Source organism: Beta vulgaris, chromosome 8 (genome assembly GCF_026745355.1).
Source record: "Beta vulgaris subsp. vulgaris cultivar EL10 chromosome 8, EL10.2, whole genome shotgun sequence".
In the NCBI taxonomy this organism is placed as follows: Eukaryota; Viridiplantae; Streptophyta; class Magnoliopsida; order Caryophyllales; family Amaranthaceae; genus Beta; species Beta vulgaris.
Window position 1 is genome coordinate 1,290,618 of NC_079209.1, and position 19,164 is coordinate 1,309,781.

General features: G+C 33.2%; 1 protein-coding gene across 1 annotated transcript; it reads left to right on the top strand.

The window, feature by feature from the left end:
• Window positions 1-15,082: 15,082 nt before the first annotated feature.
• Window positions 15,083-17,727, top strand: LOC104900536 (hypothetical protein). Its single transcript, XM_010687967.4, has 2 exons — window positions 15,083-15,534; window positions 16,571-17,727. The coding sequence occupies exons 1-2, from the start codon at window positions 15,091-15,093 to the stop codon at window positions 16,745-16,747; spliced, it is 621 nt and encodes a 206-aa protein (XP_010686269.2). The 5' UTR covers window positions 15,083-15,090; the 3' UTR covers window positions 16,748-17,727.
• Window positions 17,728-19,164: the final 1,437 nt, after the last annotated feature.

The following is a 19,164-nucleotide window of genomic DNA, read 5'->3' on the forward strand; positions in this document are numbered from 1 at the left end:
TTGAGCTTTGACCAAGCATTGACTGAGATGTTATCGAACTGTTCATGAACAAGCTTGACCTCTTATTATCTTACTTTACTCATCTTTTTTATATTATTTTTTTGAATATTATTGTTTTTTGAGTTTATTTTTTGACAATTAAACTATTAACTTATTATTGTGTAATATCGAGAATAAATATATATCTGTATACATACATAATACATTATGTTCATACAACATTTTTGCACGCTATGCGTGCGTGTCATATTAACGTTTTTTTTTCTCAATTAGAGAATGAAATATAAAGCAGAAGAAAGCTTGTGCTCAAAAAAAGTGGAAGAATTTATGTTTAAGGTTCAATCGTTGAATATTAATAAAGTCGAAGAGTTTGATTTATATAATAGAGATTACCGAATAATAATCAACATTTAGGTTTTAAAATTTTATCAATATAATTATTAATATGAAATTCAAGTTTTTATTTTTTTTCTTCTAATTATGTCAATTAAGTTATGTTGTCAAATAGCTTTTTATCATAATTTTTCACCCATATGTAGAAAGTCTCCTTAATATAATATATATTGCAATAAATTCATTAAGGGTATATCAGATTTTTGTAAAGGAGACACCATCCACCCCCTTTCACATTTAATTGATGAAATTTCAAAATGGATTCCATTGTTAACTTGTTCTGTTTATATGGCAAGTAGAAGGAAAAAAAAAGATTATTTAATATATATTACAATTTAAATTCATTAAGGGTATATCAGACTTTTGTAAGGGACACCATCTTCCTCCCTCTTCACTTATATAATAATATAAAGATATAAAAAAGTAATCGAGCATGTTCACGAGCTCTTCAAGTCCAGCTTGTCATAACTCAACTTGACTCGTTAAGGTCTCGAGTCGAACCACAACGAGCCAAGCTTTAATCAAACTTTGACCGAGCTGAGATCGAGTTGTTCACAAACATATCAGGCTCATTATCACCCCTTTGCACAATTATTATCTGTCTTCACATGAGATTCAAGCTAAGCTAAAAGCTTAAAAAAATTAAATATATAAGCTAAATTTGCAAGCACATTAATATCCACCTTCGAAATTATGAAGTCTAGGACCAATTACTATTATCGTTGGTATATATGAATTGCCATCTCTCTTTCATACTAGGAACAACATGAGAAACTACACTCACCATTGATATTAATTTTTGGCCCTATTATTAATTTATTATCATGACATTGAAACTACATGCATAAGTCAAAAATGTTATATGAATTAATATAACAATTTAAAAAGTCGGAGGAGATATTAAAAAGTGTTGATTGACACCAAATTAAGTATCCAATAAATTCTTTTTTTGAGGGGACTCAATAAAATATTTAATACAATCAATATATAACTAATGGTGTCAATTTTTCTTAGAAATATTACTCCCTTTATTTTCTTTTGTTGTTTCTATTTAGAATCTTTTTAAAGGTAAAAACACTTATATGAACCTGGTCTACACTAAATTAGTGTGGACCTAATGCTAATTCATGTGATTTATGAAAAAAAACGACCACTGTAAAAGAAAAATAAATATAAAAGATGAGTAGATCTAGATTGTAAAGTTTGACTATATGAAAAAAATGTTACTATGTCACAAAGTAAAAAATTCTTTATGATAAACTAATGAAAGAAATAGTGAGTATATTAAAAAAAAGTCATTGTGGTAGATAATAAGTGTATAGTGTAAATTCAGATTTTAAAAGGTTAGTATATTTTGTTTATTATACCTTTACTCATTATTACTACTATTATTATTAGGAGGAACATGGTTTAGGTCAAAGCACAAATAAACCCACTTTTTTAGCCCATAAAGCAATCAAATCGCGTCAAGACGTTTTATGATGTAATTTTCGCGGTCCAACCCAATCATTATTTTATTACTAAATATTTTTATATATTAAATATAATTATTAAATAGTAAATATTAATTTACTTCTTAGATATTATTGTATTATATATCATCATCAAGTATTAATATATTAATACAAATAATATAAAATAATTATTATTAATTATCATTATTATCATTAATTATTATTATTATTATTAATTTATAATTATTAATATTATTTATTTATAACTATCATTTAAAATATCCAAAATACTATTATTATTATTACTTATCATTATATTTATTATTTAATATTCATATTATTATTGTTTAAAATATTATTTATATATTTAATACATTCAATTTAATTCAATTTAATTTAATTTAATCTAATTCAATTCAATTCAATTCAATTCAATTCAGTTCAGTTCAGCTCCAATAAGTTCAGTTCAGTTCAGCTGTTTTATGCCGAATAGAACAGGCCCTATGTTTTTATTCATGTATAAAATACAAATAAAGATCAATTAAAGTGCAATTTATGAATAGTGTAAAATATCAAAGTGTAACAATTAAAAAAACGGAGGTAGTATTTTTATTTGAGGTTTATTACTTGAAATTTAGTTGATACTTTAGATAGTAAATCATATCTTGACTACAATCTTATTATATCAATTAGCTAATATATCATATTTTGATTACATGTTATCATATTAAGTGCGTATTATATTGTATTAACTTGTATCAAATTACTAAAAATCCTAGTCTTCCTTACCCCTTCTTCATCAATTAGGGGGCTGCCATGGATGTTTTCATCCATGGTAAGCCCCTTTTTCGCTTTTATTTTCAGTTTTTAGTTCATTTTCTTGTTTTGTTCAATAAATTAGTATCTCTTTATGAGATTTTCTCAAACCCTTTTATGGGGTTTTTAGTTTCTGTTTTGGAAATCTCCTTCTCCCCTATGGGAGTTGTGAGTATGGTTCTTTTGTTTTTAGGTATGAGAAATTATTCTCATTTGTTGAAGTTCGAGACTCAACATGAAGAATTAGGGTTTCACAACTTCTGTAAAATTATGGAAGACTATTGGAGTACGTTCATCCCAAAATTTCCGCATCTGCAGATCGTATGCCGAACCAGAGCGAACTCACAGATTGCATTGCTTCAGATGAAGATTTTTATTAAGGCAAAATTAAGTCAAATCTGCGATGTTTACATTTCTAGAGTGATATGTATTTCTATTAGAATTTTATGTTTTTCAGAAATGACTTGTCAGTGCCGTTTGGCGAAATATTAATGAAATCCTTTTTCTTTCAAAAAAAAAAAAAAAAAAAAAAACTTGTATCAAATTACTACTGAAATTGCTAAATAAATAATGGAGAATACATTCCTTTAGTGAGCACACCTTACATGTCAATCACAATCCACAGCTCCATATGATAAGGCAAACATACGAAAAGTTGAAGACTTATTTGGATCACGTGGTCTTTGAACGTCAAAGGAAATGTCAGCAGCAAAGTATCTTCAAGAAATCGAGAACAATGCAAAATCTAATTATCTACTATGATCTATATATATTTAGGTACTCATTGGAATTGATCCAAGTATAATAATAAAAAATATAGTGATCTTCGTAATCTTACTCCTTAAATGTTAATCCTTCTCTTAATAAGTGGACATTATTCCCCAATCCTCACCTCGTTTTCTATTTTGTGTCCTTTTTCCACTTGTGAGATCTTTGACTTAGACTACAAATTTTTAGGAGTATCCAAAAATTAAACTCCCTTCCTAGTTTCTTGATAGTTTCTTACATTATAAGCTTTGGTACTTATTACTTCAATAATAGAGTTAAATGGCTAACTAATTAAATACTTCCTTTTCCCTAATGAATTCTGCTTTTTTTTCCAAGTCGGACATTATAAACTTTGGTCATTAAGGGCCTGTTATCTTCGGCATAAAGCACCTGAACAGAATTGAACTGAGCTGAACTGAACTGAACCGAATTGAACTGAACTGAACCGGAATGAATAGTGATATGTGAGAGTAAAAATATTGTCAAGAGCTGAACTGAACTGGTCTGAACTGAACTGATTTGATCTGAACTAAACTGAAAATAAGTTGGGGAGAACAGACCCTAATTCTCACCGAATAATGAATATCATAGCCAAATCATGAGATCTTGTTAAATTCGTCTTAATGTGTATATTAAAAGTATCAACTTTTTAATTATAATTTTTACTAATATATAAATAACGATATACATGGTCAAAGATGCATTTTGGAGATCGATCGTGAAAAAAAAAAGATGAGAAGTTTATTAAGGAACGGATTGAATAGCTAACACTTATGAAATTACAAAATTATCCTTATTAATTGAAATTTACAAAGTTATCCTCATTGATCGCAATTATAAAATTAACATAACTAGATTATCTAATAAGGGATTATATTCTTTATATGTGATGTTAGTTAACTAAATGTTTGTTCATGAACCTTAGCTAACTTGTTACTTAAGGTTGTTGGGGTTCCAGATCCAAAGCCTTAACGACCCATAGTTTGATAGATGTAATATTAATTTATGATAGTAATGATAATATATTTCTATGTAATTTTGTATACAAAGTATTATGACAATGTCTATGGTAATGCTTGTCCAACATTAGATTTGTTATTGATTTTTTTCATCAAATTTCATTATCATATATTAGATATGAGTAAAAATGAAAATTGGTTAAGAAAATCACATGTTTAGGGATGAGATATTCTATTACCATAGTAATGAGCATGTGATTTTCCTTGTAAATTACAGTTGGTCACATTATTATCACCGCCTTCTAGCACCACATATCAAATAGGATGTAAATAGTTTTCAGAAAAGGATTAACCTAAAAAAGGTCAAGGTTATCCAATGATAATAAATACACTTTTTTTATTAACTCACAATCTAATTAACAACAACATCACAAAGCCTTAGTCTCAAAATGATATGGGTCGGCTAATATGAAGCATCATAGAAAATCATTAATGTGACAAATAAATGAAACAAAAGTATAAAAATAAGAGTTTCAGAAAAGAATAAAAAGAGTAATAATCGTGATCGGAGTAAGATGAGAGAAAATTAAGGCACCAAAAATATGGATGAGGTTCAAAGAAAAACCAAGATGTGGGGATATGAAAATAGAGTTTGAGAAAAAGTTATACTATAAAAGATGTAAAGAGAAAAAAAAGCAGAACCTTAAAAGGAGAATAAACTCATAATCTAATTCTCAAAAATTATCATGAAATAAATAAAAAATTAAGTACTAGAAGGGTAGTAAAGCAAAAATTCTCATGTTTTTTTTGGTAGGGTACTTAGAGGTGATACAAAGATTAGTGCATAGTGACATCAGTTTATGATGAACATATAGATTCAATATCATTCTCATTGTAAAATGTATTCTACACACTGTATTCCCCTTTTTTAGTGACTCTTTAAAAAAAGATTCTTTGTTTTGTTTTATTGGGAATTTTTTGTTTGCAAAAGAAGGGTATTGTTTTTCAATATATTTTGGTAATTAATATTGTGTTAAACGATTTTTTTAGTAATATCATACTTGAGTAAAGTTAACCAAGGATGTCTTGGCCTAGTGGTAAAGATTGAGGTGCTGTGAACAATAGGTCGTCACAGGTTTGAATTCCCCCTCCCCTTCCTTGTACTTTAAACTGCCTTCGTGGCTCATATGGATAAAAAAAAATACTTGAGTAAAGTTGGATTATAAGCAAAACTATTCATAGATATAGTGATCGCGTGAAAATTTTGTATTTTTATTTCTACAAAAGAATATATATATGAAATACTAACCTTTGTTTTTAAGTAAGTGCAACAATTTGACATTCACGCTTGCCAACGCACAACTTTGACCATTAATATTTCTAATTATATGTTTGTAAAAGCTATAAAAATTAAAGTTTATGAAAATATTCATTGAAACAAATCCAACAACTTTTTATATGATCATTTTTGTTTTTATATATTATATAAAAAAAGGGTAAGAGTGAAGTGTGTTAATAGTGCAAAAGTCAAAGTGTTGCACTTAAAAAGAAACAGAGGAAGTATTAGCTATGGATGGTTAGAGAGGAATGTAAAGTCAATTATTCACTTTTTCAAAAAAAATAAAATATGCAAGGATCATAATCATAGTGTACAATTATGTTCATATATAATGTAATGCAATTGTTTTTTATATTTTAGAATGGTGATCTACCAAAATCTATAAAACTAGTCACACTTCAAACAAAAATTATTAAAAGAGACGGTAATCACTAAATTGATTAAACTTATCACCGAAAGAAATTAACCTAACCTATTCATTATTGGGCTAATTCTCTTTTTAATATTGGACTTATCATTGTCTAATTTTAATTTAAAAGTAGGCGATCTCTCATAAGACAAACTCCACTTCAAAAACATATGCACATTAATTAATGTTTTAGTATCACAAATTGGGAATAAGTACTAATAATTAGTGTAAGAATTTATAAAAGGGAGGGAACATATTCTTGATAATTAACGTAGAGTTATAAGGGGTATGAAAAGGGTTGAAGGACCATACTCAATTTAGATAGGAGTGATAAAGAATCATGAGTATATCTACATAATAATGTTGTGGTTGTGGATTTAGCCAACATAATATCAATAACGGGGATTATGGGTATATCCTTCATTATTCCTTTGAAATGTCAAGCATAAGTATTTTGATAGTGTCATTTGTCAGCTATTTTTGCTCTGTCAAATAATACATGCAACGCACCTCTTCCAAGCTAAGGCAAAATGACAATTAAGCAAAGAATTCTTTTATCACTCCATGCAATTAATTATTTAGACTTGAAAAATCTTACAATAAAAATCAATGGGTGGTCACTGGTTTGGATACGTAGGCAAGGTGAATTGGCCATTAAGGGGCTAAGTGACTTAGTGTACGTATGATAAAAATATTAAGAGCGCCCTTTGTGGTAATTGAAAATAAAGTGCTTGAGTTAGTGAACGTATAATAAACACATTAAGTTGTAAAGACCTAAAGATATTAACAATTTCGCGCTATTTATTGGATCAACATCAATTTTGATCTCATCTTAGAAAAATGCTATATATCCATCTAGTAAAATTAAAAATAATTCACATTAAATTAGAGATAGGTCTTATATAGTTATATACTACAAAAACAAGTTGTTGTACTAGTTATTAAGTGTAGAAGTAATTGTTAATTGTAGATAGAGGCGATCATGGGCTGAGCCGCGACCAAAAAATTTTACCCATTCGGGCCAGGCCGGGCCTAAATTCGGGCCGAATTTTTGTGTCCAAAGACTGCTATTTCGGGCCTAAATTAGCGGACTTTTGCGGGTCAAAATGGGCTGGGCCAAAAAATAGACTAAAAAGTCGTTTTTGGCTTGCCCAAAGCCAAAAAAATACGGTCGGGCCGGGCCCGGCCCACGGGCCGAAAAATTCTGCCCAAAACCCGGCCCAAAAGCGGGCCGGGCCAATATGGTCACCTCTAATTGTAGACTAGTCGTCTAGCCACTCCATTTAAGTTATGTGTCCGGCATTAATTATATGTAGACATTTTTATACGAAAATAGTATTCTACAACTAAAATAAGAAACAATTGGATAGATATATCAATCTCCTACTTTAAAAGGGAAAAAACTTTGACTACGGCTAGTGGGTAACCCATTCACTGAACATAGGAATTAATAAATAGCGGAGTACAACTCAGCAGAGTTAATTATTTTCTAACTCATGTCTATTTCTAGTGGATAGTCTACCTAGTGGGTAGATGTATCAATTTCCATTATCTATACAAATATATTAAAAGACGTGCGAAAAAAAGAAACTGTGTCACGTGGCGCTCTCCCTAGGGATTTTAGTTCATGTAATCCATGTACAATAAAAAAATTAAGAAATTGCATAGTATAGGGTTTGATCCCGAGACCCCAAGTACATATACTAAGTTTTAACCACTAGGCTAAGTTGTATTTAATATTATTATCATAAAATATTATATTAATAAATAAATATTTTCTTACCCAGGGCATAACCCGAGCCTAATAACTAGTTTTCTTCCAAAAGCAAGTTTTATAACATGTTATAAGACATTATTATTATTACTTCCTCCGTTCTAAAATCAATGAACACTTACTATCTTAATGAGATGAGGGGAAAATCTATCTAGAACCGAGCATCTCATTCAATATATTATCACTCTTTCCCCGTGCAATCACGTGTAGTAATTGGCAAATTTAGCAAGAAAACATCAAGAACAATACATCCTCCAAATCCTTTAAATTTTTAATTGGAAAATTTTCTCAACCTTATCCCTTGTATCATGAATAATGCAACTCCTATATTATTGGACCCCTTCCTCACAAATGTCACGCCTTTTTCCCCAACTTGTGTGATCTACATTATCTTTTAAATGCTTCTACTATTACTCTATTAGAGTGCAACTTGCAATTCATTAGTCATTACCCAAAAAAACTCACTCTTTCAAAGTCCTACACTCTTAACAACTTAATTGCTACTACGCCTAATATATGACGAGCCTAAATTACGTAGGAAGAGTGTTAATGCATGAGCAAGCAAGTTCTAGTTCGTTTTGGGAGCCTTGGCAAAGAGCAACTACATCATCAACGTCAGTAGCTACCACCGCCGCCGCCACCACGCCGAGCTCGTTCGCCACCCCGAGTATTACCGACACGGCTAACAAGGGCGAGGTGGCGCCGAGGGCTGGGTGCAAAGCTGTTGTGAGAGATCAGGACGCTTTTCGGACTGCTATGTTCTTGAGCTGTTGGACGTGCTCCTAGTACTCCTATGATATAGTACGTACTACGTAGTATGTGGAATAGTGTTGTGATTTTTTTTGAGCTTTTAGTGTCTCCGAATTTCAATTATGTGTAAGACAGTATACGTTTATAAAATTTTATACTATCCTTTATGGTTTAACGTTGTTATTGTCACTGATCAAACGTTTCTTACTTTGATTGTTATTTATAGAAGGGTAAAAAGTAGGACAACTAACAATAATATTGTAACAGTGCAATAGGAAGAGGTTCTGGTTGAGTATTAGATTAAGCAAATTAAGTAATGAAACTTAAAATAAATGAGAAATCAATGAAAAACACATCGAGTAACGTGGGAAAACTCGAACACCGGGAGAGAAAATCATCAAGTAAGCACTTTTGATTAATGAAGAAAATGGATGAACAATACAAATATTAATGGAAGATTTAATGCTATTTTCTCTCTCCTCTTTCACTAAACCCTGGGTTGATCTCTCTTTAGATGGATGAGTGCCTAACATAAAAGAGAGGGGTTTAAATACTTTTAGTAGGTTGATACAAATCAAGGGTCGAGATTAAAGCTTGGAAGTCGAGAAAATCCCGACAGATCTGGGTTGTCCGCCGCTCGGGCCCGAAAAATCGCTCGCTCGGGCAAAAGTCTCCTGCAGCAAATTGCCCAAAGAGGCGGTCCAAGATTGCACGCCCGGGCCGAGCAGCAGCTCGCGCGGTGCAGGGTCCAGCCCTGCCTTGGAGGTAGAAACTCAGCTCGAGCTAGACTCCGCCCGAGCTTCAAGCCGCTCGCCCGGGCTCCCTAGCCCGGCACGACCCTTGTCTGCCCGCTCGAGCTGTTGGGAGTTGGGCCTCTCTTGCTTGTGTGTTGGGCCGGACCATTGCTCCCTTGCTTTGAGTCCTTGAAATTCTCCATGAAGGAGTTGTTTGCACAAACTCCACATAAATAAGCCGAACAGTTCTAGTACTACCTCTATCCGAATTTAGTTGTCATATTAATAGATAGTTTAAATTAAATTATATTATCAAACTAACTATAGTTTATTTTGGAATAGGAATTTTTATAGCTCCCATTTCTCCCAATTTTTGTCAACCAAACAACTACCCAAATATGAAAATCATGGAAATTTTCATTACCTACATAGTCTCCTATATACAAAACAAACACATAATTGATTTGATCAGGAAAAATATGTTCAACTCAAATAAATTCAGATAAAGTGAATATACCCTTGATCTACTTTATGCTAAGTATCACCCAAGTAGTACTAGTTTAAATCTTACGACTTTAAAACCAAGGAATCAATCGCGCTAGAGTAGAGACATTTTACACTTTGCTCTATAGGAATGATTGATATCACAAAAAAAAAACTCACAAAACAATAGTAAAACCTTACTTGATAAGTAGCCACAAACATTTTTTATATTGTTGTGAATGAGCAACTAAACGCAGTTGCGCAAGATGTAGATAGAATTCGATTGCATATCTTAGATACCACTCTCATAAGACATTATCATCTAAGTTAGATGACCTCATTGTGAGTCAATAAGTAGCCACAAACTTACCATATTTTTTATATATATAAAGGTAAGGAAAAAAAGCATTAGGAAACCCTCCGCTCGAGGGGAACCCCTAATGCATCAGTAACAAGAGTATTAGATAACGTTCGAGCATTACACAGATCTATAGAAAAGGAATCTTGAACTAGGTGACCAACATAGCAATCCAATCTGGCGCTCTATTGACTTCCCGAAAGACGTGAGTGTTAGAGTATATAATATTTTGTATATATTATTATCTCTGTATATTTGGTAACCATAGATTAGTTTCCTTTGTATCCCTTATACGTAGCCTAGATTATAGGAAGTTGTTATTGATGTATATTATTTAAACCCTTTGAGGTTAAGGAAATGATTATGGGATAATCTTCTTTCATGGTATCAACCTAATACTGGTCTTCTTCCGCTCTCTCTCTCTCTCTCTCTTCTTTCTGTTTCTTTTTTTTCTTCATCACGTCCGATCACCATGGCACCCACCAAAGGCACGTCATTCCACCCTGCCTTAGCCGTCTCCAACATCAAAAATAATATCCCCATCACCCTTGATCTGGAACGGGTGCAATACGGGACGTGGGCCGAACTTTTTAAAGTTCACGCAAGGTCTCATCGGGTGCTGCCTCATATTATCCCGCCGGCAGATTTCACTCCACCCTCCACTGGCGAGGAACTGGAGTTATGGGCCACCCTTGACGCAACCGTGCTTCAGTGGATATACTCTACAATTTCTACTGACCTTCTTCACACCATTATTGAACCGGATCTTACTGCCCTAGCCGCATGGAATCGTTTACGGGATATATTTCAAGACAATAAAAATTCCCGAGCGGTGGTTCTCGAACAGGAATTCTCTCATCTCTCCATGGCCGACTTCCCTAACGCCTCCTCCTATTGTCAATGACTGAAGGAGTTGTCTGATCAACTAAAGCAGGTAGGCACCACAGTATCGAATGATCGTCTTGTCCTTCAGTTGGTCTCGGGTTTAACTCCCGCCTATAATACCGTGGGCACCTTCATTCGGCAGACGAGCCCTTTTCCTCCCTTTTATCAGGCTCGGTCTATGCTCACATTGGAAGAATCCGGTCTCGCCAAACAAGCGTCCAATACTGCCTCCGCCATGGTCGCGGCATCTCCGGCGGATGTTGATGAACCCTCACTTGATACTATTTCCTCTCCTCTTTATAATGGCGGAAAACGGACACAAAACCGACCCTCCGGCAAGAAATCCGGTGGCCGGCAGGGTGGTCGGGGCCGCGGTGGCGGCGGTGGGCGTCGCGGTGGTGGATCGCACCCCTCAACCGGACCGACTGCGTGGGGCCAGTAGTGGCCGAATACTCACGGGGGTCCTTGGCAGTGGGCGTGGCCTTGGACGCCCCCTCCCTGCCCATATCCAGCAGGTCCTCCATATTGGGTCAGGCCCAATGTGTCGAGCCGTCCCTCACAGCCACACGGACAGCAGCTAGGACAAGGGGTTTTGGGGCCCCGTCCTCAAGCATATGCGGCCAGTGGGCCTAGTTCCACTCCCACTGATATTGAGGCCGCCATGTTCACTCTTGGCCTCAACCCTCCGGATCCCAACTGGTACATGGACACAGGAGCGACTTCGCATATGACTTCCGGGCAAGGTAACCTTTCTCTTTCATCTTATTTTCCTTTGAGCAAAAATAATGGCATTCTAGTTGGTAATGGCAATTTCCTATTTCTGGTTATGGTCATGCAACGCTACCTTCCCCCAACCCACCATTGACTTTAAAAAATGTCCTTCATGCTCCCAAATTGATTAAAAACTTGGTGTCTGTTCGAAAATTTACCACTGACAACTCTGTTACTGTGGAATTTGATCCTTTTGGGTTTTCTGTGAAGGATTTTCAGAAGGGGATGCGTCTCATGAGATGCAATAGTCAGGGCGAGCTTTATCCTATCACCACTTCATTATCATCCACTCCTGCTCCTACTTCTGCCTTTGCCGCATTAGCATCTGCTCCTCTCTGGCATGACCGCCTTGGACATCCGGGGCACTCTATCCTTCGTTCATTATATCATAATAATCTCATTGAGTGTAGTAGTTCTAGTTTTTCGGATTTTTGTAACTCTTGTCCGCTTGGAAAACAGGTTAAATTACCCTTTGTTGCATCATCTTCTATTACTATGTTGCCATTTGACATTATTCATTGTGATTTATGGACTTATCCTGTTTTGAGTTCTGCGGGACATCGTTATTACATGTTGTTGTTGGATGATTACTCTAATTATTTGTGGACTGTCCCTCTATCAAAAAAATCTGATGATTATTCCACCTTCACCACCTTTCATGCTTTCATTTCCACTCAATCTGAACGCCACATTAAAAATTTCCAGTGTGATAATGGTAGAGAATTTGATAATGGACCTTTTTGGGATTTTTGTAAGCTTAATGGTATTAATTTTCGCCTTTCATGCCCTTATACTTCCTCTCAAAATGGTAAAGCAGAACGCAAAATTCGCACCATTAACAACATTATCCGTACAATTATGGCTCATGCATCTCTTCCTCCTTCCTTTTGGCATCATGCTTTGTCTATGGCAACATATCTTCTCAACATTCTCCCAAGCAAATTACTACACTCTTCCTCTCCTCTCAAAATCTTATACCAAAGGGATCCTCTTTACTCTCATCTACGGGTGTTTGGGTGTCTATGCTATCCCTTGTTTCCATCCACTACCATTCATAAACTTCAACCAAGGTCTACTCCATGTGTTTTCTTGGGTTATCCGTCTAATCATAGGGGGTATAAGTGCTATGATCTCTCATCCCGCAAAATAATTGTGAGTCGGCATGTCATTTTTGATGAAACCAAGTTTCCCTTTGCCACACTTCACTCACCCACGCCATCTTCTTATTCCTTCTTGGATGATGGCCTCTCTCCCGGAAATGTTCCTACAATACGCAATATGGAAGGAATATGATAATTGAATTGGCCAACCTCATAGCTATGATGTGGAAACAACTCGTCCATTAATTAAGGATCTGTTTGACAACCTAATAGTAGTATTTATTAAGGCAAAAGTTGACAAGCGTCCTGAGGCGTTAGATAAGTTAACTAAAAATGAAAATATTAAATAAATCTAAACATTAATTATACTGATTGACGCGTTAATGGTTAGTTGCATAAGTGGTTGTTAGTTATAAAAGTAGTTGTAGACTAGTATATACAATAACGGTCAAATTAGTTATTGCATTAGGTATTCGGCAAATACTAGTGGTTGAATACTAAAATAAATACTAATAGAATAATAATATAATTAGAGTATATCTTGTTCCTAGAATTCTACTTTGGATACGTTTTCTAATCATAATATTTATAGTTATATATCTTAGGATAATCCTATTATGACTAGGAAACTTATCTAGAGTACAATTCTAGGAACAAAATATATTCTAACTATATTATTATTCTATCAAATATAAAATTGACACTTTTAACCTATATTTGCTAACTTTCGTCAAATGCTAAAATTTAATTTGGTTTTGCTTTGTGAAATACTAATTTTTTTTGAGGTGTTGTAAAACGCTACTTACCTTAAAAGTTACAACTTACAAGTTACCATCCACCATTAGTTTGCCAAATGTTATTATTCCTAGGGGTGTTATTTATCGCATGAGCCGAGCCCAAATTGTATTGGGCTCGGCTCATTTTATCGTTTAGCTCGGCTCGCCTCGTGAGCTTGACGAGCTCGATAAGTGAAGCTCGGCTAGAGCTCAACTTGAGTTCGATTTGAGACAAATTAAAAGTAAACCAACACAACATTAAACCAAACAGAAATATATAGACATTTAAAAAATTATTGTCAAATCTTGTAGAATTATAAACTAAATTCAAAAAGTACCACGAAAAAACATATTTTATTTCATTTTTACATGCTACCCAAAATATGCATAAGAAATCAACAAACTAGTCTAAAATGATATAAAAAGAAACGACATGAATTGTTGCAAGTGAGCTGTACTTGAATGGACCGGGTACACAATAATTTTTGTGTACCCAAATTGACATCTATACAAATATATTCAAAAGGCGTTCCTATCAAAGGAACGGTGCCACGTGACACTTTGCTCAAGGTTTCAATACACATGTTTATAATCTCATTTAAAAATATTAACAATGTGTAGTTAATAGGATTCGAACACACAACCTTTGAAATAAAATGTGAGTGTTTAACCACTAATCCACTATAATATCAATGACTAATGTTTTAAAGTAAAACATAATAAAGTCTTATAATTATATGTAATCATAAAGACATAGATAAGCTTTTGGATATCTAACACTTTTATTCAGTAATAACATTCTCTTACCCTAATTCCATTAGAATTATTATTATTATTATTATCCCAATTCCTTAGATGTTTTTTTCAAAATAATTTTTCATGCCATAACATCCATTTTTCGATTTTGCAATAGCTAGAATATTAAGAAAAACTAATAAAATCAAGTATGAGATTTATGAATAATATTTCATTTGATAATTGTAACTGACCCGCGGCATCGCTCGGGCCAAAATACTAGTCATGTTACAAAAATTGACAAAGTAAGAAAAAAAATCCGCTACATTATATGAAAACTGACTATATTACAAAAATGACTATATATATCATACAAAATCTGATATAAAATGTGATTATATCGTACGAAAACTGACTATGTCAAATGAAAACTGACTATATTATATAATTTTAAGTGTATAATAAATTATTGTAAATCATATCTAAAACTGACTATATTATATAATTTTAAGTGTATAATAAATTATTGTAAATCATATTTATTCATTTTTTTTTTTTTTGAGAATGGAGGGGTATCCAATTATCCATGTACATTATCCATATTATCGCAGTAGTCCATTCATTTCTACCACACATAACAAAAAGCCTTAAACTCTGCACATACCCTTCTATATTTCATCAATTAGCCAAACATTTTCTCACTTGTGAACTAAAAAACGTAATGAACTTACTCAAACCACCCTCCAAGTACTTTTATAACACTAATAATTATCATCATTTACATTCTTTTCACTCTAACTCAAAGCTTACATTAGGAATTATAAACAAATCAATAAGATTTTATAAATCACCAAAAGAAACCAAAACCTTTAAAAAACTTCCTGCTATACGAGCTTGTTCTACCAATGAAGAAGCTGCGAAAGATGAAGACAGAATAATGGAAAAGAAAACTTTTCTCTCTATTGAAGAAGCTGGATTGGTTGAAATCTCTGGTCTAAGTATTCATGAACGATTTCTTTGCAGATTAACAGTATGTTATCTTTTTTCTTTTTTATATATGCATTTATAATTATATTTTTTTATCCGTATGAGCCACGAAAACAGTACAAAGTACGAAGAAAGGGAGGGAGGATTCAAACATGTAACCTATCGTTTACAGTACCTCAATCTTAACCGCCATTCGGCCAAAACATCCTTACTCCTTAGTATTTATAATTATATGGTAGTATGCACTGAAATTATTGTTGGTAATAGGGAACTTGTAGTATTCTCCTTACTAAGACGAATATATAGATGTAAGATGTCCGCTGGTATAGTTGGTAAAGGTTTAAGAAACTGGTTGTATTTAAGATTTAAGATTGAATCTTATCTTTTTATATTAGCATGAGGTAGTGTAAGAGAATTAGATAATGAATAATGAATTTATCATCTTGAGAGTTGGGTCACTTTACCTCCAAAAATATTAAAAAAAGGTAAAATTGATCTCAACATCCTGAACTATAGCTCGGGTGCACCCAACATCACTAACTATGACTAATAGCCTAAACATCACCAACTACGGAGTGGGGTGCAGTCTGTACCATAAAAACTCACTGTATTCGGCAACATTTTAGGCTTTCGTTCAGATTTATGGTACGGAATACACCCCACCGCATAGTGTTGGTGGTGTTTAATCTACTAGTCGTAGTTGGTGGCTTTGGGTGCGCCCGAGCTATAATTCAGGATGTTGAGGTCAATTTTGCCTAAAAAAAATGTCGAAATTTAATGTGATATCTTACTCGCTTAATAATGCACAAAAGTTATTAGCATGAAAATAAAAAAGAGTTCCTTATGAAATTTTTTCTCCCCTTTTCGTACAAGTTATGTTGTAATTAAGGTTATTAAGTAGTTATGGGTAAACTCATGATGTGGACTCCTAAGTGCCCTAAAAAGGAAGATAAGTAGAGGTGTGCACAAACCGGTCCGAATCGGATAAGTATATAGATGAAAATCACTTTCATAGTTTCATTTCTTTATATATGGTACGATTATATATTGGTATTGTTTTAATGGATATTATCTGGCAGATATCATCTTTAAATCTTTTGAGAGTGATAGCTGAGCAAGAAGCATGCACAATTGAAGAACTTAATGCTGGAAGGATTTGTGATTGGTTCTTGAAAGATAAGCTTAAAAGAGAGCAGAATATTGGGTCTGCTGTACTCCAATGGGATGATGATGACCCTTTTCAAGGCCAATTTTGATTATTATAGTCCATCATTTTATTTAGGGCCTGTTCGGCAAAAGTAGTTGTTGGGTAGCTGTTGGCTGTTGGAGTAGCTGTTAGCTGTTCGGGTAGCTGTTAGCTGTCGGGTAGTAGCTGTTAGCTCTTAGCTGTGAAAGTAGCTGTTTACAATATAAGTGTTCGGTAAAAGTAGCTGTTATGCTTATATATGATAAAAATAATAATTATTGATTATTTTATGGTTAAATTAAATTTCAATATATGAACACAACGCATTATTTTTCTTTTACTATGATGTCCTTAAATAGTTTTGTCTTTTTAACTAGATCCCACTCCATTTAATACTTGTACTTCTATTTCATCTCTCATATTACTTCCAATAAAAATCAACTAGCTATACTTTTTTTTTTTTGATAATTTATGTTTCTTTCCATTAAGAAGGCAGGAGAGGGAGAGTAATCTACCCCTAGTGTGGTAGCACCTACATTTATATCATATATGGTCCAATAGATAATCTACTCATACATTTTCCTCAAGAGTATTGTCAAAAAAAAAAAAAACAATAAGCTACTGACATGCCCTGCCATAAGAGTGAAATAACTCCAGTCTTGCGATGAGTTACGTTATAGCCAGGCAACAAATCAACTAGCTATACTTGTTAGAACTCTCTGGAGATTTCATGCGTGAAGATGGAACTTTCTGAATTCTCTCTCTTCTAATTTCAGATCTGGGTTCTCAATTTTTTTTTTCTCTTTCCTTCATTTAACTCTCAAACATTATAGATCATCTTCTTCGTTTTCATTGTTCTTTGCTTCTTTTTTTTTTTTCCATTCTTTTTCCCCCAAACATGTCCTTTTGTGGTTGATCTTTCTAGGATTTACATTTTTCCACTAATATGATTATAAAGTGGTCAAATTTCGAGGATGATAGGTATTTTTCGGATGTATCTTTCATTTTATACGAGTTTTTTATTTTATTTTGAAAGATCTTTTCATACCAGATGATATTTCAGGAAAAGAGAAGAAGAAATAGCACCAAAGATATGTTTCCAGAAATTCATTATATTTTGGAAAATACTTGTGCGATTTACTGGTATTCCCAAATTAATCCATAAAAAGTGAAATTTTTTTATGATATATTCAGGGTTTCAGAGGAATTTAGGTAGAAGATGAAGAATTTTCTCAGATTTTTGGTATTTTTTTCCTTAAAAAACAGGAAAAAAAAAACTTGGAACGCTATCTTGGTATCTTGAACGCCATATTTTGTAGCGTTCATGAAAAGCTAGCAAAAAGCTACTTGAAACACTAATAACTACTTCAATCTCTAGCATGCCAAACACACAATTAGTGTTTTGACTAAGTCAAAACACTAAAAGCTACTTGAAAAGCTGTCGCCGAACACGCCCTTAATATTTACGTGAATGTTATTTAGATTAATATCTACTAGATGTATACCGTAGTTATGAGAAAATTAAATTAGTGCAATTTATTGTTTTGAGGATGGAAATAAAAATGATGAAAATATTATTTGATTTATGTTACTAGAACTCTAGAAGAGATGTTTGTGTGATAAAGCAATAATATAGCCTTAATTCTTCTCATTACATATTTAGGGTCTGTTCTCCCCAGCTTATTTTCATTTCAGTTCAATTCAGTTCAGTTCAATTCAGTTCAGTTCAAATCAGTTCAGTTCAGTTCAGTTCAATTCAGTTCAGTTCAGTTCAGTTCAGACCAGTTCAGTTCAATTCAGTTCAGCTCTTGACAATACTTTTACTCTCACATATCACTATTCATTTCAGTTCAGTTCAGTTCAATTCAGTTCAGTTCAGTTCAATTCAGTTCAGTTCAGATCAGATCAGTTCAGTTCAATTCAGTTCAGCTCAGTTCAGTTCAGATCAGTTCAGTTCAGTTCAGTTCAGTTTAGCTGTTTTATGCCAAAGAGAACAGGCCCTTACATTACGTCAAATTGTAAATGAACTTGATTATTTGAGTCACTTGTACACTTTTACATAGAATTGGAAGTGGAATTAATAGGTATGTCTTTCGTTATCTTTTGTTGATTTTATATGGAATATTTTTGTGAGAGGAAATTGGTCAAAGTAGGAAGAAATTTCGAAACTCAAACAAATATTTTCTCAGATTTTTAGAGAATTTGCTTAGAGTCCTCCCTCAATTTCATCTTTAGTCAAAAACGAATTCAACTCGGTTTGAATTTAGGACCTCGTGAAATACAACGAAATGACTATGGTCAGTCAATTTAATGAAATAGGATCAGTAGACAATGAATAAGATACATATAACTATGTCATTGAGGACTTTTAAATACAAATGGTGTGACTGTTAATTACTTAAAAAAAAAATGAAATCCTTAATATACTCATAATGCAATTGAATATGGTAAACTTTAGAATGTGACGCATATATAATGACTAGGGTT

Excerpts from the sequence above, each read along its gene's own strand:
- LOC104900536 (XM_010687967.4), top strand. The coding sequence starts at position 15,091 with ATGTACATTATCCATATTATCGCAGTAGTCCATTCATTTCTACCACAC. Across the intron at positions 15,535-16,570 it reads GATTTCTTTGCAGATTAACA|ATATCATCTTTAAATCTTTT; the intron begins GTATGTTATCTT and ends ATTATCTGGCAG.